The 25,833-nt window shown below is 38.8% G+C and overlaps 1 protein-coding gene and 1 long non-coding RNA gene across 2 annotated transcripts; both read right to left on the bottom strand.

Moving 5' to 3' along the window:
* Positions 1-312: 312 nt before the first annotated feature.
* LOC137238852 (uncharacterized) lies at positions 313-1,432 on the bottom strand. The gene is made up of 2 exons (XR_010949231.1): positions 1,146-1,432; positions 313-1,085 (listed from the first exon to the last, which is right to left on the bottom strand). It is a non-coding gene; the product is annotated as an uncharacterized lncRNA (long non-coding RNA).
* Positions 1,433-5,865: 4,433 nt separating this feature from the next.
* LOC137238851 (CLIP domain-containing serine protease B4-like) lies at positions 5,866-25,120 on the bottom strand. Its single transcript, XM_067763877.1, has 4 exons — positions 24,951-25,120; positions 7,760-7,957; positions 7,497-7,698; positions 5,866-6,622 (listed from the first exon to the last, which is right to left on the bottom strand). Exons 1-4 carry the CDS (start codon positions 25,069-25,071, stop codon positions 6,028-6,030), a joined length of 1,116 nt encoding a protein of 371 aa, XP_067619978.1. The 5' UTR covers positions 25,072-25,120; the 3' UTR covers positions 5,866-6,027.
* Between the last annotated feature and the right edge of the window lie 713 nt (positions 25,121-25,833).

Genomic DNA, 25,833 nt, shown 5'->3' with positions numbered 1-25,833 from the left:
ATGCGGTTAGTGCCATTAAGGTATTAGCAGAAGTAGCTCGGAAACGAATTGAAGTGACCAATTTCAGCCTTCTAGGTTATACCATCCTCTCCACACAAGCTTCTGATAGCCATTCACCTGGAATGACCATCATGGGTGGATGACTTGTACATTAATCGGGTTAGTATACAAAAGTGTAATATAATGCGCCCACCTCTCAAAGACCGGTGTATCGGTAGACATCTCTGAGGCTGACGGTCCATCAGCTTTATTCATCAATAGTGACATACTTACCAATCTCAAGAAACCAGCAATTTTTAGTACGGACTCGTATAAAACCGACAAACACATTTATTCCGATTACGATTAGAAAATAACAGTTTCTACTGATTATATCTAGAAAAGAGATATTCAGGATCACATCCACAATCACAGGGCACAGGCTATTTAGCCTGCACACGGAAAATATGGAAGTACTCGTCAACGCAAAGTGTAAGAGCTGTAGTGAGGACGGTTGATAGGAAGCAGTTACCCATATCCCCTGCAAGAGCTTTCCCAGGGAGCATTAGGTCCCGAACATAAGCCAGTATTATGCTTTAAGGGTGATATCAAAATGCTCTATAAAGGACATCAGGAGGTATATTGACCTAACCAAATGGTTTTGAGTTAAACACTAACGGTGTATATCAAGCAACCAAATAACCATAAAAGCCTCGGATACTGCCCCTTTTGGTGCTGAACACGGAAAACGTTTTAACACCTATGATTTGAGGTCATGCATTTAAAATTTCCGGTTCATTGACGGGAATGATGTCACTGCCCGAATGGTTCGTTAAGGAAAATGCTGACAATATGGGTGCGATATATGAAGCAAAGAAAAGCGCAGAGTAGGTCTCAGAAGCATCTGGAAAGTACAAGTTTTGCCCACGCCGTGATATATATAAGTTGTCCTTGGCGACGTGAATGCCAAGACATGGAGAAAAGGTGCATTTGGTTCAGTTGTTGCAATTTTCAGCCTTCACAACGAAGCCTCATGTAATGCTTTGGGAATCACATTTGAACATGAAATGTCCGTCCTTCTATCGTCACAAAACCTACAAGGAGACCTGTAAAAATACATTTTAAACAATTATTATCGATTTTATATTAATATTGCTACATCTTACCATCATTTAATGCAGAAAATATGCGAGTTTTAATAATTTTGTTCAAATAAACAAAACTATTAAATAAGAATTGTCATACGACTGAATCATATAAAAGTCAACACAAAACGGAGCTTGAGAAAAAAAGTGATGCCGCTGCATATTTTTTCAGAAAAAACGATTTGTATAGTTCTACATACATTTTTTCCTCTGAATAAAAAAGGAGTTTTGTAAAGCGACCACATTCTTACTTCTAAGGGCGTTCAAGATGGCGGCGTTAGAGCGAGAAACTGCTTACAACCGCCACCTTCTATAATTCCATCATCTTTGGCACTGATGACCTGATACGAACCATTCATTCTCTCTCAATTCGTTTCCAGGAATGGGTCTTGAAGTTCATTCGATTGTAAAAAATGGTTCATTCTATTGTAAACAAAAGTTCATTCGTTTCCAAGGATGGGTCTTGAACATCAGATGGCTATAGAGTTGCATAAAATACGCAAAACAAACTCCAAGAAATCCGTTAGGTTTCATTATTTTCAAATAAATCAGCAAGTAAGCTGATAAAACCTTATTAAAATTTATAAAAAAGCAAAGTTTTATAGAAATATTTTGTGGTAGATGTAAGTGAAAAAATATGAAATAATATATTTCGATTGCGTTGCTTAGCTTTGTTGCTCTGGCACCGCCATAAGATAACAATGAACGGCTAGGCCCTTTTTTCACCTTGATGCGACCAAAACGTTTATGTACATACATAGGTATATTCACATACAATAAAAAACGCAAAAAATGTATAAGAAATTACGAAATTAGATCACTTGGTGAAGTATCTGCGTTGTCGTCCGCAAAAGGCTGTTAATTAAACATGTTGCGTTAACCTATACGTATATCTACAATTTATCTCAGCTGTCAAAAATGGAATGTCGCAACGTTCCACAAAAACATAGCCTTTATGCATCCATTTACATCAATGCGAATACTAAGAAGCTGACTTTTTCACCAAAACACGTTTCGTGTGCAGCCCTTCGATGAAAGGTGTTGTTACTGATAAATTTTTCATGGGTGAAAAATAGTTCTTTTTCTTCGGATTTGTAATCCTGATGAAAATTCGAGTTTTTTGATATCCCATTTGACAATCTTGAGTAAATTTTCGGTGATAATTATAAATTAAACCTTTACCATGTAAAATACCCCAAAGTTATTCTGAAATGCCCAAATTTGATTTTGAGCATTATGGCATCTATGGCTAATATTATAAAAAATGCAAATTTTCACGCGCTCTCAGAGAGCGAGAAGTTTCATATCAGGTCATCAGTGATCAGTGGCTGCCAGGTTCGCCGGGTTGCATTCGCCTGTACGTGCGTGATCGGCAATTAGAACATCAGCTGATATATTTTTGATGTGGTGAGATTGATTGACTTAGGGTGCTATTATAACAGCTTGAAGCAAATAATTTAACAAAGATATTTTTTTTATCGGCGACCAAATGTCTTTATATTTTTTTAAGGCCCGGTTTATCAGTGGTTGGTTAAGCTAAGCTTAAAATAAGCTTGCTTAACCTCTAGTCAAATTTAAACTGCAGTTAAGCTACTGAGCAGTTTTTCAGTCACAGTTTAAGGCCGCCCTTGAGGTATGCTGTCAAGAGATATTTCCAAAAACCGAAAAATGGCCCCGGAGGGCTCCGAAACCGGGGGTGGGATCGATAGTATTTTTGCTCAGAACACCTTTCTGCACTTATAAAAAGTTACTCTGAGTGGGTGCAACACCGGTTTGGAGACCAAAACTATATCCGCGCAAAACACTTTTACCCACAGTTTTTCGTGTGGGTACAACAAAATCACCAAAATTACAACAACCACATGAAAATTTTCAATTTTGTTTGCAAATATCTCCGAAATAAAATAAAATTTGTGGACGAGTTTTAGCAGTTGTGAGCTAAAGTAAAGAATTACCGTTTTTTATTATCTAGATAATTTGTAGATACGGCAACAGCTGGATTTGTTTACTCAACAAACATGGAAAAAAATTTCTCCGGCGAAATATATTTCTAGTTCCGGAAGTGATATCCAACATCATTATTTAATTATTCTTAAACCAGATAGTTCTCGAATTGATATCCAACTTCATTCTCCAGTCACTATCCAACCTTTGAGAAATTTTGTAAAATTAAAAGTTTTCCAGTTGATCTCCAACGTCATTTATACTTTCCGATTATTATCCTAATTTCGAGAGATTTTGAATATTCAACCCATTTCTCCAGTTGATATCTTACATTATATATCGACTTAAGGTGGAGTTGAAAAAATCTCCAAGGAGGTACCACCAAAACCAACAGCTGTTTATTGCGAGTAATAAACACCTGGCTGACAGCAGAAATGAAGCGTAATTAATCAAGAATAAATTATATAGGCGGCCGCCGTGGTGTGATGGTAGCGTGCTCCGCCTATCCCACCGAAGATCCTACATCAACATCAATGAATTTTACATTTGGGTCCAGTTAGAGAACCACAATTTGTTAATTAAATTTTTTCAACTTAAGTAATAGCATATTTTGCTTTATAAAAAGTTCCCTCTTTTGCTGAGTACGCTATGATTCACGAGTTGAGCCAGTTGAGCCACTGCTTCAAAAACAACTCTTGAGATTTTAGAAGTATGCCTAGTTATCAGCATGAGCTGTAATGGTACTCAAGTCCAAATGCTTGTTGGGTATATTCGACGCCATTTCGTACGAACGCAAATAACTGATAGGTTAACTAAAGTTTAAACCTGGCAGATCGGCTGCTTAAGCTTAGCTTATACTTCAGTTAAAGTAGACTGAAAAACTGCAGAATAAGTTTAAGCGTAGTTTAACTGACAAACTGAGTTGAACTTGTACTGCAAAACCGGATCTAAGTGGCATAAGTGGCATCACTCCGGTTGAGGATCCCACATGTTCCATTTCATTAGCAGAGTTGCCGGAAAACAATATCTGTTTTTATTTGGTGCGAAAGGTTTTACTTTTATTGAGGTTTGGCCCTTTTTTGAAAAGTTGAGCGCTTCAAGATAAACCGTTGAGAGACTTCAACTCCAAGTTCATTCCAGTTGTAATAAAATTTTACTTTTATAATAAAAGTTGCGAATTCATCAGAAAATAACTACATCACTACATAGACAACGAAGAGCTTCGTGCATTTCAAATTCGATCTGCATAGGCTTTTCAGATGGTCTAAAGGGAACATTAAATAAAATTTCACCAATCAGAAACGCGCTATTTACCATCCCTCTAATAAGTTTTACTGTAAATAACAAACCTACCATCTCTCTATGACTTTGTAACTTAGGAAGTTGAATAAGTTATTAACGGCAGGAGTAGGGTGGAAGAATCCTTGAGGGATCCCATGGTATGTCCCTTAGCGCAAAAAGAAGAAATTGCTTTTTAATTAAGATTGTGGAAGCATATTCCAATATTGGCCTAACCGAAAAAATATCGAGAGTTTTGGTTTTATATGGATCATCGCATTCTATAGACGATCTTTTGACGAACGCTCCTTTGGCTGTGTTCACGCACCGTTCTATGTGCAATTTTAAGTCATGTTTAGGGTCCATCGTAACGCCAAGGTCCACGAAGCTAATGAGGGATTGGTAGGATTTTCATGTGAAGCACATGAACTTACACTTCGGCAGGTTTAGGGAAATTACATTCACGCTTCACCATTCAACTAGGCTATTGAGATCCGATTGTAGATTTGATCTATCAATTGGTGACCGGCTTGCAGCACTTTAAAATATTTGGAAGGTCGTAAATCCACAGCAGAGACAGGACAGGACCAAGGCGGTTGCCTTAGAAACACCAAAAGTAACAACGATAGATTCTCACATACAGTTATTAGATAGAACGGTTTGTTTTCTTTCCTTCAAGTATAAAGATACCCAGGATAGAAACAAAGGCGGGAAGCCAAATGGATCGAGTTTGAACAGAAGAATTGAATGACAAACTTTATCCAAAGCTTTACTAAAATCAGTATAAATGACATCAATTTAGCTGTTAACCTTTAATACGTTTAGTACATGAGTTCTGAACTATAGCAAGTTACTCACGGCAGATTTAACCACGCAAAACCATGCTGAAACAAGTTAATGGTTGGGGATGCCCTATGAGCCAGTTGCTTTGTGACGATCGATTCAAAGAGCTTGGGAGCGGCACTAAGCTTTGCTATTCCTCGATAATATAAAACACGGGACCTGCTCCCATTTTTGTAGAGTGGTATTATAAATAAATGCCTCGTTCCATTTTCTGGGAAATATTGCTTGCTTTAGGGATGCATTAAAAAGGCATATAAGGAATTACCAAAGAATTCAGCACATGTTTTTAACACATTAGATGGAATTTCATAAGGTCCGCTAGAATTGGAAATTTTTAGGCTTTGCAGATGTCTAAGTACATCCTCCGTCGCACTTTTCACAAGCGAGGGGAACGCATGTAATATAAAAGTCGTCCTAGGAAACATCAAAGTCAAGTTGGATAAAGAAAGTGTAGTTTGTCCCACAGTCGGAAAGTTCAGCCTCCACGACCAAGCTTCTAAGAAGACTTAACAATGATTTGTATGAGCTTACTCACCATTGGCCTTAAGTAGACAAAGAAATACAACTAAGTTATGAATTACCATATATACATAATAGCTCAATAGCTTTTCCAACTCAATAGCCAATCGCAGATTAGGTGGATGCGACTCCGGTCCCAGATGCAGATACTGACATATTTAAGCGATGTTATGAGAATCAGTAAAGATGCTCCGGCTCGGGAGGTATCTTATCGAAAAATAATATTGCCCACTATTTAGAAATAAAAACTGGACCGAACCTCGTAGCTTTTTTGCTTGCAGCTGAAAGTTTTTTCTAAAAAAATTTATTTGTCCCCTCTTCACAAAGACGTTGTTGAATTCCACACCACATTTTCAATCCAATCCAAATACAAATTGACCTTTGTGTTAATGCTTGGGATACCAGCTGTGCCACAATTCACATAACCAAAAGAAGTAACTGCAGACAGTAGTAGCATGCAAGGATAACTCGGATGTGGGACATACAATGGACCACCAGAGTCACCATTGCACGTATCATAGCCACTTTGATGACTTCCAGCACAGATTTGTGTGCGTTTCCTTATACCCATCTCCAACTCTTCCTGTGCCGTTACAGATGCCGCACACTCATCCCCATCAAATAAATTTAGGTGAACCTTGAGCAGATGTGACGATGATGTCTTATTTTCCGTTTCACCCCAACCCACAGCAGTGAAGCTCTTATATTCCGTGTCTTTTGGTGGCAAACAGGCGGGTAGTACGTACTCATTAAATATCACATCATGATCCAGTTCGATGAGAGCGATATCGTTGTAACGCTCTAAATTATGTGTGGGATGTACAACTGCATTACGTACATCGAAATTTTGCGTTTGGGTTGCATCGCCTGTAGTACTATGGTCCAGTTCGCCCAAGCGTACAAAATTTATGTTGCTGAAAGAAAAGCAAAAAGAGTGAGTATCGAAAATTGTGAGTCGTTATTCATCTTAAAATCTACTCATATGAGGCGAGGCCATGTTAAGTTGAGGGCCAATTGGGACTTTTGGATTCCGAACTAATTTCTTCTGCTTTCTAAATTACACAGACAGCATTGGTGGATTTATACCGTGGAAGGTAATAAGGGGTGGAGGGGGGTTACCGACCTCATATGTCGCCATCTTCATGCCTGTTCTCCTTCTGAAGCTGCCGTCAGATTGCTTGATGTCCCTTGCTTTCAGGACCAAACAGGAGCATGATCGAACATATAATTCGTCATGTTATGTTAAAACAGGCCTTTGGGTTTAGACGACTGTTTTGGAAACTAAACAGCCATATAGCTATCTTAGGCTATCCGCCTGCACTCGGAAGATATAAAGTAATGGTATGGGAATGCTGTATGTTATCCATTTTATTGTGCATAACTCTGGCCTAAATTATCCTTGCAGCCTCGGTACGTCACTGCTCAGTCAGGTCACCATACTCTCGTCGCTGCAGTCGATAAGAAGTTTTCCTTCATTAAGAAGGCTTAGACGAAAGTAGGTGAGCTTCATCCCTGGAATATCTAATTCATAATGGAGTTAGTAGGTCCCGCATCTTGGCGTTAGGGGGTTTGTCCATCTGTTCGTCTTTGGTGCTTTGGTCGTGATGTGGTCCTTGTCTTTGTAATTGCGACGCCCTAAGGCCCGCTTCCATGTCCAGAAACGGGAGTATGGAGTTTGACATGTTCTTGTCGTTCAACATCTTGTTTATTAATATACTGTAAAACTTTTGTCTTGCAACTTCGGATGTCCTTCCGTCTCGCACATACCGGAAATATCAATTTACTTACCGACGGAAGCAATGGGCAGCCGTAACTACGAAACGTCTGCTTATTAAAGTTCCACCGCAATACCAGTTCACTTTTCCGTTGCTCTTATCTTTTGCTCCAACCAATGCAATTGATTGAAACTCTTTTGGAGCCGCTTTCTCGCCACCATAGATCAGTGCTTGTGGGCAATACCTGGGCGCCAATTTCTGATATTCGAAACAAGCTGAAAATCGAAGAGATGTCTTTTTAAATTTAATATATACATACGTAATTTTCGCTTTTACCCTTTTCAGCAGATGTCGTTATTTCGGTATCGCCGAGACGTATGTCCACTATAGTCTCTGGGCGTGGACAGCAAACAATGCCCATTGGCTTGTTGCAAAATCGTAAAGAATCCAGTTTGATCGTTGCTAGGTGACTGGTTATATCCGGGCAAAATTGCAATTCTTTACATTCGCTAAGATCATTGTCACAATCGTCAGCTGTAGAGTACAAAGAAAACTCAAATTTAAATATTAATATGGAGGAAGTCAGGGAATGTGAAATTTCTTCACGAAAGAGTCTCTTGTTTTCACAAATCTGTATTTAGGTTCGATTCATCATGTTGTGGCTCTTACACAAGTCAACCTCTAAATCAGATTAATGATGGTAAAACACAATCCTAGTAACTTGCAAACAGCATCTGAAGTTATGAAAAATTTGAAAAGTAAGAGCAAAGAGAAGCTTTACACCCCTAAATATATCTTAACACATAAAAGATGTGGTAGTTTGGTTAAACTCACCATAAGCAACTCACTAAATATGCCCACAATGTTACCAAAAGCTGGTTCGAAAAACTAGATCCGTTTCAAAAACACCTGATGTTTTTAAAGCAGTTTTGGGCTAATTCTCAATTCAGTTAACGTAGTTTTCATTTCATCATGCTTTGATGAGTGCTTTTCCGACTGAAAGGGGCACAACAGTGATAGTAATCGGCAGGCTTACATTTCCAGGTTACGCAATAAGGCCATATGGTGTTATTTCCAATTGGCTTGAGAAATAACAGCATATGCTATCAAATGAGTAATAAAGTCATAATTTAAAATCGTACCCGCTCAAAATCAAAACAGATGGTTGCGCATCCGGTCAAAACCGCACTCATATCTTTAACGAATGAAAGGAAGACCCGGAGGATGAATGCAATGGCGTTAGGTAGAAAATCAGGTGATCACACCTGTTTATAAGTTTTGACGTTTAAGCCTAAGATATCACACTTTTCATATCCACAATGTACGTGTTTTCTGTTAGTTGTCAAGCTTAGTCATCAATCTCGATTGAACAAAACTTTCGAATATGTGGGATTTAGAAAATTTTGCAAATTATTATACATATTGGTACGAATATTAGCAACACTAAGGGATACCATCATCTCTAAGCCGATACTAAGCAGTCACTTGCATGTACATAAACAAATCAATCATTAAGTCTACACATATGTACATACAACTAGCGGAGAGATACGCACACACACATGCATATATCCGAGATACTCCGAAAAGTAGGCAATCATCATTACTCACATATACACGCACATATGGTTATCCGAGAGGCTATAAACTACCGATACACACGCGACGCGTATAGCTGCTAATCAAGTAGAAAATTCTAGCAGAAGAAACGCCTATAAGTGTGTGAACGAGACAGCAGAGAGTATAAGAGGAGCGAAAGCTGAGTAGGCAGTAATCAGTTTGATTTAAATAGGGTATCAGTTGCGAAGTGAAGTTTAATTTCGAAGTACTTTCAAAGTAGTCTAATAAAAACCATTTTGTAATACAGAATATTGGAGTGTTTTATTCAACAGTTTAGCGATACGAACGTAAGCAGTGTAAATAAGCGGAGTTTCCCTAAATTCGTTACAATTGGTGTCAGAAGAGGAATTGTTGAATAAATTCTGGAGATTTCGAATACAACTTGGACATGGCAAAGTTAAGTGAATTAAGGATCCAGCAACTAAAAAGGCGTTGGAGAACCATGGATTGAATACAACCGGCCATAAAATCGAACTTCAAGCACGGCTACGAGAGGAGTTGGAGTTGGAAGGAATTAATGTGGACGAGTATGTCTCTTATCCTGATGTGGAAGAGCCAGCGACTAAAATGGAGGAGAAGATAGAGACTCCGAATCCATTGGCAAGTGTTGACACTAACGCGATACTAGCAGTTTTGAAGCAAATGTCGTCACAAATATGAACCGAAATGTCATCTCAACTGGAACAATAGAAGATGTATATGGTATCCCATCTGGAAGCACAGGAGACACGTATAACATCTCAACTGAAAGAGCAGAAGACATATATGGCTTCCCAGCTGGAATCACAGGAGACACGTATCTCAGAGATGTCGTCAGAAATAACATCTAAAATTGAAGCACAAGAGGCACGTATATCAGAAATGTCAGCACAAATTTCAGCACAGGTATCATCGCAGATCTCTGCACAACTGGAAGCGCGAATGGAAGAGAAACTAACGCAGTTTCAGGAAGGGTTCAGTGGTCGACAAGATAAAATGGAGGCCGAGATAAATGCTTTAAAAAATCGTATTCAGGAGTTACAATTGAACCGTCCAATCACTTCAACGTCTACTCTGAAGGTAAAATCCCCAACGATTGATGGTTCTGTTCTTTTCCAGGTATTTAAGCTACAATTTGAGAAGACGTCAGCAGCGAACAACTAGAATGCCGAAGATAAAATTGCTGCATTGTTCGTGGCTTTAAAAGGAGTAGCTGCTGAGATCTTACAGACCAACCCAGAGTACGAACGTAACAGTTATGAAGCATTGATGGCCGCTGTAGAGCGACGTTACGGAAGCGAACACAGGAAAACCAAATGAGACTTTGCAAGAGTTTGCTTTGGATTTGGCAAATGCGGACGCACCCGGGTAATACACAGAGAGGGTAAAAATCCAGAGTATTATAAATGGCATACGGGACATGGAAACGAAGCGAACGACATATGCAAACCCAAAACCCACATTTGCCGAGAGGGTATCCCACGCACTGACTTAGGAAACAGCGTCACTTGAAAAAGCACAAAGCTCATCGCGTGGAAGTGGAGCCTGGGTGGACACAATTTTGGAAGCATTAAAAGGAACGCAGCAGAAAAACGATGGTGCCGTCAAATGCTTTAAATGTGGAAAGCCAGGGCACATTGCACGTTATTGCAGTACCAACCCTAATAATTCCAACAATGTGGGTGGTCGTAATCGCAGAGCTGAAGGAGATGAACAAATCTCCAAATCTACTCAATCGTTAAACTAAAGCGAGTCAGCTGCAAGGGGCGACAGCTGGCTTCCGCAATTGAATGCCCCATAATCTCTATCTCGCAAATTGGAAGAAGGTCAAGCAATCTTACTGTCGGAGGACATGTGGATGGAAAGGAGCGTTTACTGACTGTAGATCTATAGGTACCTATAGCTAGCGCTGAGTTCCCGCTGTTCAAATCGATAGCAGATGGAGAGGATTGCATTCAAACTATTCAAGATAAAGAGCAGCAAGAAATTGAGAGGAACAATCTAACCACATTAATACGGGATCAGCTGAGAAAGCCTAAAAGTAGCGTGAGAGATAAATTTGTATTAGATACACTGCACTCCACAAATAAGTTCCTAAAAAACAATAAAAATGTACTTGTTCTGAATGCCGATAAAGGCAAAGTTACGGTTTTAATGTATAAGGATGAGTATGAAAAGAAGTTAAAACAGATGGTTAACGACATTTCCACTTACAGAGTACTAAAACGAGACCCCACTAATAAGCTTCAAGAAAAAAATAATGAAATTGTAGAGAAAATATTTAAACATAAAATCATCGATACGAAAGAGAAATACCAATTACTAACCAAAACGGCCATCGCGCCAAGACTATATGGCTTACCCAAAATCCTTAAAGAAGGATAACCATTGAGACCCATTTGTTCGTCTGTCAATTTCCCATCATACAAGTTATGTAAATATGTTGTCAATGTCCTTGAAAATATAACTACAACATCTAAATATAACGTAAAAGACGCTATCGCTTTTAAGAACAAATTAAAGATACCTACGACGACGAGAGTCTCGTTTCCTTTGATGTTGTCTCATTATTTCCAAGCATTCCGGTAGATCATGCCATGGAAATTATAGCTTCCAAGTGGGATGATATAAAGAACCATACAACTCTCACTAAGGAACTTTTTAGGAATGTGGTTCGGTTCTGCATAAGAGATAATAGAAATTTTAGGTTCAACAACAAAATTTATGAGCAACGGTCAGGAATGCCTATGGGGTCACCAGCATCTCCTGTAATAGCGGATATTGTGATGGAAGAATTGTTACAGAAATTCGAAGAAGATTCACATCACAAGCCACGTTTATTAACGAAATATGTGGACGATTTGTTCGCCATCGTAAAAACGGATGCCGTGGAAGATATGCTTAATATTTTGAATGGATACAATAGGAGCATTAAGTTTACTGTTGAAGTCGAAATTGATGGACAGCTGCCATTTTTAGATACCTTATTAATAAGAAGGAATAACCAACTTTCATTTGATTGGTACAAGAAGCCCACTGCATCGGGTAGGCTAATCAATTATAACTCGAATCATGACAAGGCAACGATAGTCAACACAGCCAAGAATTTTGTCAGAAGAGTTCTCTCCATTAGTGATGAAGTCTACCACGAGGAGAATATAAAAGCAATAAAAAACATATTAGAAAATAATGAGTTTCCAACACATATAATACAGAGCTACATATATAAGAGATTATTTCGTAAATTAAATACAAATAAAACGAACTAATGATGCAAAGAAAATGTATAAATCGACCACATTTGTATCTGGTCTGTCTAATAGAATAAAATATTCAAACATATATGACAGAGAGAGATTTAAATTAGCTTTCACATACAACAATACGTGGCAACGGAGGATTTTTAGCAATACGAAAAGCAGAATAGAGAAATTTGATAAATCGGACGTTATATATAAAATTAATTGTAATGGCGCACAGTGTTTCGTGTAGAACAAGCTAGCTGAACAAAATTATTTTATGAGATTTTCCGTTTCATATGCAGTCATTTATTACAACTACGTAATTTTTCAACCATATTTTATTTTTTTTATTTTTTTCAAAAATTTTACTTCATATGCATACATTTGCTTATTTCATATACAGTAACTCATGTGAATAAGTGACATAGGTCCAAAAAAATTTAAAGGACTTAAGAATATTACTTTATTGTACTTAAATTGAATGGACTACAAATCTCAATACTCTAAAATATTTTAAAAATTCCGAAAAAAAATTAAAATTTTTTATGAAAGTTCGTCGAATTTTTCAAAAATATTTTAAATATAATTTAGTTTTTGTTATAGATCGTGACACATTTTCTTATGGGAAATTAGTTAAAATAAATTTTGCGAAAGCGAAAATTGTAAGAATTGTCCAAAAAAGGGTGTCTACTTATTTATGTGAGTGACTGTACATATGTACATACATATATTTTATTTATTTGAGTATTTATCCTGGCACTACAATTTTTACAAAATTATTTTATAGTACCAGTCAGGAATGTAAAAGTGAATTACAATAATAATAATAACAATGTAAATAATTAAATTAATTATGTGAAAATTACCTATTACAAAAAAATTAAAAGTAAAGTATCATACAAAGTAGAAAAGACAATAGATTTAAATTAAATAAAACCTGATCCAACAAAAAGTTATAGGGTAGGTTATCTTTTATAATTATGTTATTATTCGCTATCATCACTTTCATTCGATGAGTCACTTGTGGAATAGTCATGAGCATCAGCAACACTACTGTGAAAGCTTGAAACAACTGGGGTATTTTTTGACTCCTCAACATTATCGGGGGACAGTAAATTTAAGACTTCTGAAGTCAGACATTTAAATTTTTTCTTAGGTATCTCCCAAAAAATGTTAACTAAAGGATCCGATATTATAAGCAACATATTGATAAGATCTCTATTCGTGGCTTCACGCGACTGCTTTTGTGTGTTATCGTCCCTGAATCGTCTCAAATCTTTGTTACGGGCTTCCTCAGAAAGTTGACCAATAGGTAAAATTGCTGATTTTATAATATCAGTACTATGCACTAAGTTTTTATGAACTGTAACAGGCATATTAAACCATGGATAGAGATCTATATATAGTTTTTTAGTCTCGACCGCAAATTTTTCAAATCTTTGGATATTTATATTGTACGCAGATGCTAATGCGCGAAGGAGAGTGTCGAATCTTTTGATGAGCGTTACATCCAATCCCGTATTCTCAGCACTAGCCTCAGAATTTTCGAACAACCTACGAGCAGTGTTGCCGTCATCGGTATTGCCGAAACCTGGTTTTGGTTTATCTACTATCAATCCAAGTACACTTTTAAATTTATTCTGGATTTCGTTGGAACGTAGCTTTACACTCTCTTTATCTGCCTCATTCATAAGCTGCCATTTTTTTTACTTCTAGGCGATAACTTATGTGAAGCAAGCATTCAAATCATCTTATCCATGCATGGAGAGTAGACAAACCAAAACCAAGATTATCTAGGTTAGGCGTAAAGTCCCGTAACTCATTATTCATATCTTTTGGAGTGGCACCACAAATATAACACTTTTGTGCGGAAGAAGTTTCAGTCAAGGCATTGCAAACTTTTGTGTCAATCATTGTAAGAAGCATATTGTGATTTACGGAAACTTTGTATTCTTCGAGCATGTACTTTGTTGACAACAACGCACTTATCTCCTCTAAAACTTTGTTCGTTTCAAAAAGAATAAAATCTTTTGTTTCTTTAGAAAAAATAAATTTAATTGGTAGAAGAAGGTCGAGGATTCTGCCAAACAATGTTACCTTTTTCATCCTGTAATTGAAGAGGAACGAAAGAAAATATAAACAAAAACTCATCAGTGTCAGAACTGCATGTAAACTTTTGCTTATATGTGCTATGGCCAGAGCTTCCATCGCAACCCCACTTGCTGATTAAAGTATACGTCAAGTTTGTAGGTAAACACTAACAACAACTTCTTGATTTGCTAAAACTAAACGCTCAACAGTTTTATCTAATACGGACTGGACTTTAATTTCCGCACGTGTTTCACCCACATCAATTTCATTTGGATAGCATTCTGCCTTAGCTTTTCTTAGACTATAAAATGATGGATAAACCTTATGGCCTGCCTTGATGCTCCACTTCCAAGTCGTTTTGTACCCATGAGTCGTCGACTTGCTATTTACGTAGTGTGCTAAAGCTTCTACATTGCTCAATTATCTTGCATCTGGCTCACATGTCATCTTTTTGCCGGATATTTGAGTGGTTTCCTGTGATTTTTTCATAATGTTAGCAACATTTCTGTTGCCGGACATACGCGTTGATACTTCTGCCGCATAAAGTAACTCACCAGGACTTCTAGATTGCAAGAGGTCATCCACTCGACGCCGTTTGGTTTTTTCACTGCAGCTAACAAAGTCCTTCTTTCGTTTTCTGGGGTCGGGGTTACCTGAAGAAGTGGTTGGTTGGTCTGATGGCAACTTTGAATCCACCGTTATTGTAAATTTGAAGTCTGGACTCGAAAGCCACTCCGAGTTTTTATTCAAAAATCGCTCCTTATGTCTTCCAGAAGTGTTCCACTGTTGTTTTTATCGAATACTCGGCTGCTTCGCTTAAATCGTACTTAAGTACAACACAACTCAATAATTCTTTATATCTGGTTTCCTTCGAATGTTGAACCCAAATGTAAAAAAACTCCGTTCTTGGTACGGTTATAACTAAACTGCTCTGTGTTGTTGATTTTCCGACAGGGTGAATAGCTGATGATTGTTGTGCTGCCATCTTAAGTGTCGTTGATCGTTCTGATTTGTTATCAGTTGTGCAGTATTTATATTACATTCAGGTATTGGCGTAGATGCTACCAAATGGGGTTGTTTTGTGTAGCGTTCCTGTGTGGTTATACCTGCAATAGGATTGTTTTGTATGTACCTGTTTTTATGCCTTGGTGACTGGTGCGGTAGGTTGTGGCAGGTCGAAGTCAGTGATCTTCGCCTTTTTGCTTTTGGTGTGTTCTTTTTGACCTTGCGCGTTTATTTTTGTGTGTTTTATGGCTACGTGTTTGTTCCCTGTACCTGGGAATTGGCTTTGCCGTTTGTAGATCAGCTTTAAAGGTTCAAATATCTCGTCGGAGCTGATACGTACATACATCCTATTTTATATGTGGAGATAACAAAATCTACAAAAAAAAAAAAATTAAAAATAGATGTGCAAAGAATTCGCAATGGTTTTTTCTTTCTACTATTAGAGAATACTTCCGACTGTAGGTAGGTAGGTTGAACTGGCCGGTCCATGAGGACCTCACATAGACTGATTGAGTCCGTAGTGTTACCAGAAGTTTGTTTTAACGACCAAACTGAAAAACCCTATCAAAAACCAGGACCTATGTTATAAAATAACTCCGTCCTCTTGGCAAATACTAGAAGCTTCCTAGGACTTAAGCCACTTGCTGCTTCTAGATCTGACAGCTGTATCACTCCTAATAGCTGGAGTCTTAGCTTGGCAAGTGCAGGGCACGAGCACAGAACGTGCTCGATCGTTTCCTCCTCCAACCCGCACTTCCTACACCTGCTATCACTGACCAAGCCTAATTTAAAGGCATGTGACGCCAGAAGGCAGTGTCCAGTCAGAATACCCGTCATGAGTCTACAGTCCTCTCTTTTTAATGATAGAATCAACTGTGTTAGTCTAAGGTTGTAAGACCTACACATAATCTTCGACACTTTACAGCCCCGCGCTTGAACCCACGCCTTTTCTGCTTGGTGGATCATGTGCACCTCTCGCCTTCGCTTAATCTCGCCCAATCTAATTGGGACGTCTACGGAGCAAGCTTCAAGGGATGCGCCCTTTTTAGCTAATTCGTCCGCTTTTTCATTCCCATCTATTCCCATATGCCCTGGGACCCAATATAGATGTATGCTTCTCCCTGTCCCGATTCTCTCCAGAGACTGCTTACACTCTAACACGCATTTAGATGCTGTGCTATGCGAGATTATTGCCTTAATTGCTGCTTGACTGTCAATATAAAAGTTAACACGGTTGCAGCTTAAGCTATTCTCTTCCAGGGTTTCTACTGCTTTGGTTACGGCTAATATTTCCGCTTGGAAAACGCTACAGTAATCCGGCAGCCTGTAGGATCTGCTTAATTCCGGATCAGCGCAGTATACCGCAGACCCTATTCCTTCCACTATTTTGGAACCATCGGTGTACACATGTATCGCCTCGTCCGCCATTTGCGCACCCTTGCGCCAACCGTCCACCTCTATTGTGGCCTTGAGATCTCCCTCAAAGTGCAGGTATGGAATCATGTAGTCTGTTCGTCTTGTGACTGAGGACGCTATACTACTATGGCCATATGGTCGGCGCTCAAGCTGCCCCGAAGCATCGAGCCTGGTTGCGGTCGTTAACGCTTTGTTCTTTGCTACCAGGTCTACAGGTGGAATGTGCAGAATGGCATACAGTGCAGCCGTCGGGGTTGTTTTCAGGGCTCCCGTAATGCAAAGCATCGATAGTCTGCATACCCCCTCTAATTTTTTGAGGTATGTTGTTTTTGTGTGGCTTTCCACCAAACGAGAACTCCATAGTATAGAATAGGGCTTACAATCGCTGTAAAAACCCAATGAGAAAGAGAGGGCGATAGGCCCCACGTACACCCCAGCATTCTTTTACATGCATAGAGTGCCGTTGAGGCCTTCTTGACCCTCTCCTCCACGTTGAGCTTCCATGACAGCTTACTGTCTAGGATGATTCCTAGATATTTTGTGCAAGGTTTCTCCTGTAAGGCCACCGCTCCTAACTTAGGCCTGGTCCAATTTGGGACCTTGTACCTCTTTGTAAACAAGATCATATCCGTCTTCTCCGCATTGACTTTCAGCCCGACATTAGATGCCCAGGTATGAATATCCCGAAGCGCCCGATCCATCAAACAACTAATCGTTGGAAGGCATTTTCCACTTATGACAATTGCAACGTCATCTGCGTAAGCCGTAAGTTTTACGGGTAACATATGTAAAATTTAGCCCGGATGTCCGCGGATATATGTAACTTTTTTGTCCCTAAAGTTAAAAAATAGAGAAAAAATACCTTTTCTTATTAATAACGGAATGTTAAATATATTGAAAATACTCTAATTGCGAAAGAATTACTATTAAAAAATTTTACTTATCTTCGGGCTTAGAATGCATCAAAAAAATTATATAAAAGTGTTCACTTAAAAGAAATATGAAGCTTAATATTCAACAAGAATTTTGCAAATTAATCAATGCATTTTACGGTCACTCCTGCTTTCTTACTTCAATTACTCAATATATATGAGCAAAAATATCAAAAAAAAAGCAGAAATCCCGTTATTTTGTTTGTTTTCTTTCATTTCTCATTACACTTTTCTTGGAATAAGAACTTTGTTTTTGTCCAGCTAGCTTGTTCTACACGAAACACTGTGCAGCGTTTAGATCAAGAGATTTGTCTGATCAGGACGATCAGACTTAGGTGGAGTGTAGTGTGACGAATATTAGCAACACTAAGGGATACTATCATCTCAAAGCCGATACTAAGCAGTGACTTGTATGCACATAAACAAATCAATCATTATGTCTACACATATGTCCATACAAGCAGCGGAGAGAAACGCACAAACACATGCATATATCTGAGATACTCCCAAAAGTAGGCAATCATCGGTGGAAGTATCACTCATATATACACGTTCATATGGCTATGCGAGAAGCTATAATCGTGCATCTGTAGTTTATAGCTGATAAGTTTATAGCTGGTAAACAAGTAGTAAATTCTAGGAGAAGAAACGCCCAGAAGTATGCGAACGAGACAGCAGAGAGTATAAAAGAAGCGAAAGCTGAGTAGGCAGTAATCAGTTTGATTTAATCACACTATCAGTTACGAAGTGAAGTTTAAGTTCGAAGTACTTTCAAAGTAGTCTAATAAAGACCATTTTGTAATACAGAATATTGGAGTGTTTTAGTCAACAGTTTAGCGAAACGAACGTAAGCAGAGGGTTGCAAATAAGCGGGATTTCCCTAAACTCGTTACAATATATAGGAGCAGAAAACGAAATTTTCAAATACAAGTACTCTCGTGAATTAGGTTAAGGCCAATTTGTTACTTATAAATTTAAAAAATTATAGTTATTATTTCCCGATTTTTTGGATAAACTAAAAATATATTTTATATTGTGACGAATAACTAACTAACTAAGGGATAGTATCATCTTTAAGCCGATGGTAAGAAGTGACTTGTATGCACATAATCAAATTAATCATTATGTCTACACATATGTACGTACACGCAGCGGAGAAACAACGCACAACGACATGCATATATCTGAGATACTCCTGAAAGTATGCAGTAATTGTGTAAGTATTACTCACATATAAACGCGCATGGGCTTTGAGAGAAGCCATAAAACCGTGCATCTGTAGTTATAGCTGATAACTAACTAGTAAGTTCTGGAAATAAAGCGCCTAGAAATATGCCGGCGAGGAAACCAGACAGTATAAAAGGCAGCAACAGTAGAGGCAGGACAATCAGTTTGATTTAAGACGCTATCTGGCGAGCAATATTTTGCATTATTGAAAATTGAAGTTATTTATTCAACAGTTTAGTGATTCGAACGTTAGCAGAAGGTTTCAAATAAGAGGAATTGCACTAAAATTCGTTACAATTGGTGTCAGAAGATGAATTGTTGAATAAATTCCGAAGATTGCGAATACAACTTGGACATGTCGAAGTGGAGTGAATTGAGGATCCAGCAACTGAAGAAAGAGTTGAAGAGCTGTGGATTGAATAAAACCCGCAATAAACTCGAACTTCAGGCATGACTACGAGAGGCAATTGAATTGGAAGGAATTAATGTGGACGAGTATGTCTTTTATCCTGATGCGGAAGAATCAACAACAAGAATTGAAGAGAAAAACGAAACATCGCAGACAGTTACCAGCACAGACTTGAACATGATACTGGCTGCAATAACTGCTCAAACATCGACAGTGGCATCTCAGCTGGAATCGCAGGAGACACGTATAACATCCAAGATTGAAGTACAGGAGGCACACATTTCAGAAATTTCATCACAAATATCCACAAATATGTCATCACAACTGGAAGAGCAGACATATATGGCATCCCAACTGGAATCACAGGAGACACGTATCTCAGAGATGTCGTCAGAAATAACATCTAAAATTGAAGCACAAGACGCACGAATATTCGAAATGTCGGCACAAATTTCAGCACAGGTATCATCGCAGATCTCTGCACAATTGGAAGCGCGTATGGACGAGAAAATAACGCAGTTTGAGGAAAAAATCGAGGCCGAGGTGAATGCTTTGAGAGGACGTATCCATGAGTTGCAACTTAATCGTCCGGCTGTTTCAGCGAGTAATCCAAAGGTAAAAACACCATCCTTTGACGGTTCTGTTCCTTTCAGGTGTTTAAGCTTCAGTTTGAGAAGACCGCAACAGTGAACAACTGGAATGCTGAAGATAAAGTTGCAGCTCTATTCGCAGCATCGAAGGGGCCAGCAGCCGAAATCCTACATACGATTCCCGAAGGAGAGCGGAACAACTATGAAGCATTGATGGCTGCTGTAGAACGACGTTACGGAAGCGAACATAGGAAACAGATCTACCAAATATAATTGCAAAACCGCTACCAAAAATCTAACGAGACTTTGCAGGAGTTTGCTTCAGACATTGACTCATCTGACAAATGCGGACGCACCCGTGGAATACACTGAAAGGGTAAAGATTCAGAGCTTTATAAATGGCATGCGGGACGTCGAAACAAAGCGAGCTACATACGCAAACCCAAAGCCAACATTCGCAGACACGGTATCACATGCTCTGATTCAGGAAACGGCGTCGCTTCTGTGTAAGCCAGTTTTCAAAGCACTCCGTGTGCAAGTAGACAGGCCAGAGTGGGCAGACGCAATTTTAGAAGTTGTAAAAGGAACGCAACAGAAGAATAATGGTGCAATCAAATGTTTCAAGTGGGGTAACCCAGGTCACCTTGCTCGTCATTGCAGCACCGGTCCTGGTAGTTCCAACTTGGGTGGCCGTAAACGGAAAGCTGGATGAGATAAGCAAGAGCGAGTCAGATGTAACGATCGAAAACTTGTCCCATTGAATGTTCTGTGATATCTATCTCGCAAATTGGAAGAAACTCGAGCAGTCTTACAGTCAAAGGAAATGTGGATGGCAAGGAGCGTGTACTGACTGTAGATACGGGCGCATCTCATTCCTTAATCCGATCTGATTTGGTCAATAGGAGAGTAAAGCCATTACCTGGAGCAAGGTTGAGCAGGGTCACTGGCGATTATAACCAAGTCCAGGGAGAAGTGATCTGTGAAGTCTTAATTGGGAATGTCACGGTTCTACACAAATTCGTTGTGGCGGAGATCGTTGATGAAGTCATATTGGGAGTGGACTTCTTAGTTGACCATGACATCAGGATCGATATGCGGAAAAAGATTATGTGCTATGAGAACCAGGATGTGCCACTTAACTTCAGTTTGGAAAAAGAGTTCAGCAGTAATCGAGTATTGGTGGAGAAGACTCGACAAAGACCACGAAAGTCAAAGGCAAAGGTTGATGGATCGAATAGGCCAAATAATGCGAAATGAGAAGTACCTGCGAGAGAAACACTGGCATTGACAAAAACAAATGGACGTACAAAAACTAAGGAACGAATTTTCCAGAAAGAATGCAAGGGTGGTTTCAAGCCAGGGCGCACTACTGTTGGGAAACGTCGGAACGATACTGAATATATGAAGCCAATCCGTCAAGAGCAAGCTCTACAAAATAGTTCATTGACCAAGCAACAGAGTGCGAGGGAACGATCCAGGATAATGAGTGGTAAGATGAAACGCAGGTACGATAAGAACAATAATTCGGAAGGTTTATTGGAGGGAGATTTGGTACTGCTATACAACCCTCACCGGCGGAAAGGTGTTCCATCCCAATTTTGGTGCAGTTGGGAAGGCCTGTGCAGAGTTGTGAAGAGGATCAGTGATGTCATCTACCGCATACAAACAATTGGGAAACCACGAAATAGAAGGGTGGTTAATTTGGAGAGGCTAGCAGCGTTTAGATCAGGAAATTTGTCTGATCGAGACAAATATTGTGACGAATATTAGCAACACTAAGGGATACTATCATCTCTAAGCCGATGCTAAGCAGTGACTTCTATGCACATAACCAAATTAATCATTATGTCTACACATATGTACATACACGCAGCGTAGAAGCGACGCACAACCACATGCATATATCTGAGATACTCCTGAAAGTATGCAGTAATTGTGCAAGCATTACTCACATATACACGCGCATGGGCTATGAGAGAAGCTATAAAAGAACCGTGCATCTGTAGTTATAGCTGATGAATTTATTGCTGATAACTAACTAGTAAGTTCTGGAAACAGAAGCGCCTAGAAATATGCCGGCGAGGAAACCAGACAGTATTAAAGGCAGCATTAGTAGAGGCACGACAATCAGTTTGATTTAAGACGCTATCTGGCGAGCAATAGTATTGTTATTGTACTTTAATAAAGGCCATTTTGCTTTATCAACAGTTTAGTGATTCGAACGTTAGCAGAAGGTTGCAAATAAGAGGAATTGCACTAAAATTCGTTACAATATATAAGTAATAGGGCGGGTGAAATTGTATGGGGAAAATGGGGAAAAAAACTTCAGGGTCACATCCAGTTTCTGAATCTATGGGTCATACTGAGTAATATTGTCCATGGGACTATAGGTCTGAAATGAATTTCGAGCCTCCCTAACTTTTTTGGAAAATTTTATATCCCAATTCGAATTCGAATTTGACATTTATTTTCATGTATTTTGTTTGTGAGAGCCGCTATTCGGAATGGGATATAAAATTTTCTAACAAAATTAGGGAGGCTCGAAATTCATTTCAGACCTATGGTCCCATGGACAATATTACTCAGTATGACGCATGGATTCACACTTTACACTGAAATGACAGTCCTTGGTCGGGAAAAATCCTGAGTCGCTCCGGTACATAGAACCGACTGCCTTGGGAAGCGAAACCTTTCATTATCACCGACTAAATCCTCCGCGACCTTGTTTACAACATGGACGTCACAAATGTCGACCATTTTGATCATCCACGTCGATGGCACTACGCTACCGACTGTCCTACATCCCAACATCTTGGGTGTGACGTTTGATCAGGATCTTCATTTTGGTGAGCATTCAGCCGCAATTGCACCGAAAATCCAGAGCCGTAATAAAATTCTCAAATCTCTTGCTGGAAGTACTTGGGAAAAAGACAAAGAAACGCTCATTACCACTTACAAAGCAATCGGCCAGCCTTCTTCTTATGTTCCCAGAACACAACCTACATAATGAGGCGAGAATACTCCCCATCAGGGAGAAACGAGATGCTAACCAAACAGTTCCTGTTGCATACCCAGAAACCTGGGCATCCCAACAGACATCTGAGCCAACACCGCGCAGGGGCTTAAGGAGTCATCTCCGGAAGCACTATGAGGAAATACGGCACCTGAGAACTCAGCCGTATGAAGCCAAAAACAGCGAACTCTACAAACAGGCGTCGGACTTTTATGCCAGGAATTGCTCGGTGAATCCAATACTCAAAGAACAGTACCCAAAACTTGCGGAAGAGGAACGCATACTCCACAGGGAAACGCGAGTCACTCTAGCTCAACTTCGATCCTGTAACAGGTTAAACTCTAACCTATTCAGAATCAACCCTGACATACAAAATGTATGCCCCGCTTGCACTGTGTCCCCACATGAAACCAACCATCTCTTTAATTGTAGTGTGGAACCAACGCCTCTAACACCCCTCTCTTTATGGTCCACCTCTGTTGAAACTGCAATTTTCCTTGGACTCCCGTTAGAGGATATTGATGACAATTTGTGATCGGTCGCACCTATTGGATGGGGCGAAGCACTGCTACAACAACAACAACCCGTAGATTCAGAAACTGGATGTGCCTTTTCAAGAATAAATTTGCCCAACCCTAATATGTATACATATATATATATATATAAACGTAACTTGGCAGATCAGCGTTAATACGCGTGGGGTTTTGTGTCCCGCGCCGTTCCCTGCCGTGCCCCGCAGCGTCGTCCACGCCGCGCTGACCTTCCGTTCCAAACTATGTTATCTTCTTTAGATATAAATTTCGGACAACGCAATAAGACCATCATGATATCTTTATTTCCCTTGATATTTGGTATAAGGCCATATCAAAATTATGGCTTTATTTCCAATTGCAACGGGAAATTAAGCTATTATGGCCTTATTGCGTATGACGTTTTTGCACCCCACCTTTTATAGTAGACAATATTCGTACTAAGCATGAGTACGTCAGCTATATACATCTCTAGGTTCTTAGTAAGTGTTAATATGTTTTTCTGTCAGTCATTGTAACTTACACTTAAAATACAATATAAAAAAGTTATAACTATAGGAATATCAGGTAAAATGAAACCATGTCCCTTTATTTATATACCAGTGTAACCTCGAGACAACATCTGCCCTTGTTCAATTTTGTGCGGGGTCATGGTTTTATACCTGCTATAATAATGAAATAAATTAACGTTAGTTCAATACTCTGCATTGAAAACATGTGTTTACTCGTGGAATAGGCACACTGTGGAAACCACAAAACAAACACGTCCTTAGTACAGTATCTCATAGGTAGCGGGGAATCGGTGCATATCATGACGATCAGAACTTTTAGATCGTAATATTTTAGAAAAGGTGGCTGGTAGCAAAAAAAAAAAAACATTTAGACGTTTTTTATATTGATAAATTTATGATCTACAATTTTTGTTATATATTTTTTTGATAAAATATACGGTTTGCTATACTTGTTCCATTATTTGTTGTTAACATTTTCATGCAGGCCTTAGTAAGTGTTGCCTTCAAATGGCACACCCTAACATACATACACATATGTATATATCGCAATTCACACACAAATTCATCATGTGTATATATCACAAATCACATACTCAGATTGCGCATTCACGACTTTAAAATTGCTTCGTTCGGCGCAAATACGTCATAGTTGACTCTTGAGCGAATAAAAAAGAGCAAGAAAAAAAGAGCTAAAGGAGAATGGTCAATTCATACATCATAAAACAGCTGACCTAATGTTTACATGCGCAATGCGCAATCTCCTAGTGTGATTTGTGTGTATATATTACCCCAGCTTGAGCTTACAAAATTGCTTAGGCCCGAATTACATAGAACGCTTTGCCTTCTGATATATGTTTTAAATGTATGGTTCTTTACATGGACACTTGCTACACAGAATTAGTGTAACGTCAAATGAAGCAAAGGCTATTTTTTAGATATATTGCAGCTCTAATTTATTTACCTTGTCCATTTGCTTTTGATAACAACACGAACGTGATTACACATAAAACCGTTGTTAAGTACATGGAAATGCGTATTTTGGTTTTATTTTTTGCTGTTGCGCAAAATACTTGTATGCTCATATTATCAGATATCGCAAATTACGAAAACGATAACCGAATTTCCGATCAACCGCTTATTACAGTTCAAGTTGCACTGTGCTCAACTTTGCAGCAATGAATTTAATGCTTCAATCAATTCTCATCTTAAATCAGACGATTAGTATGCTTATTTATTAAGTGATACGTACATTTTCTCATGAGATAATTCCTCAATGAGTATTAATTTTGCATTTGAGAATATCAGTTAGCTTACTGCACTGAAAAAAGCAAACGTTTTCTCTTTGACATTCTTCTGAAACTTGGATTATCTCTGACAAAATTATGCAAACGGATGATGACGATATAACAGATTGTTGTTTTGTATGCAAAGATTAAGGCCAGTTTTTGCAGTAAATGTCTAAGCTAAGCTTAAACTAAGTTTGCTTAAACTCCAGTCACATTTAAACTCTAGTTAAACTATAGAGAAGTTTTTAACTCACAGTTTAATGCCAATTTCACACAGAGGCTTAATGAAATAATTAGCCTAGTTTTCTACATTAAAGCCCTAATTGAACTCAATCTTCCCTTTTGAGCGGAGACAGTAAAAGAACTGATTCAGCGTTTTTCAAGCTACCTTTGATGTCCCGAAACGGAAGTACGTTTCGTAATCAAGCAAAAAAATTAGCGCAAGGAGCCATTTCAGCATCTTTAATTTGGTCTGATTACCACATCCACATAACTCAACGAATCAAGACCTATAATCTGCGTTGGTTTTGCTTTTTTATGCGAACGAAAGAAGATAAT

The sequence above is a fragment of the Eurosta solidaginis genome, chromosome 1, assembly GCF_040869045.1.
Source record: "Eurosta solidaginis isolate ZX-2024a chromosome 1, ASM4086904v1, whole genome shotgun sequence".
Taxonomy (NCBI): domain Eukaryota; kingdom Metazoa; phylum Arthropoda; class Insecta; order Diptera; family Tephritidae; genus Eurosta; species Eurosta solidaginis.
Note: the sequence above shows the minus strand (reverse complement) of the source record. Positions and strands in the feature narration are given on the sequence as shown.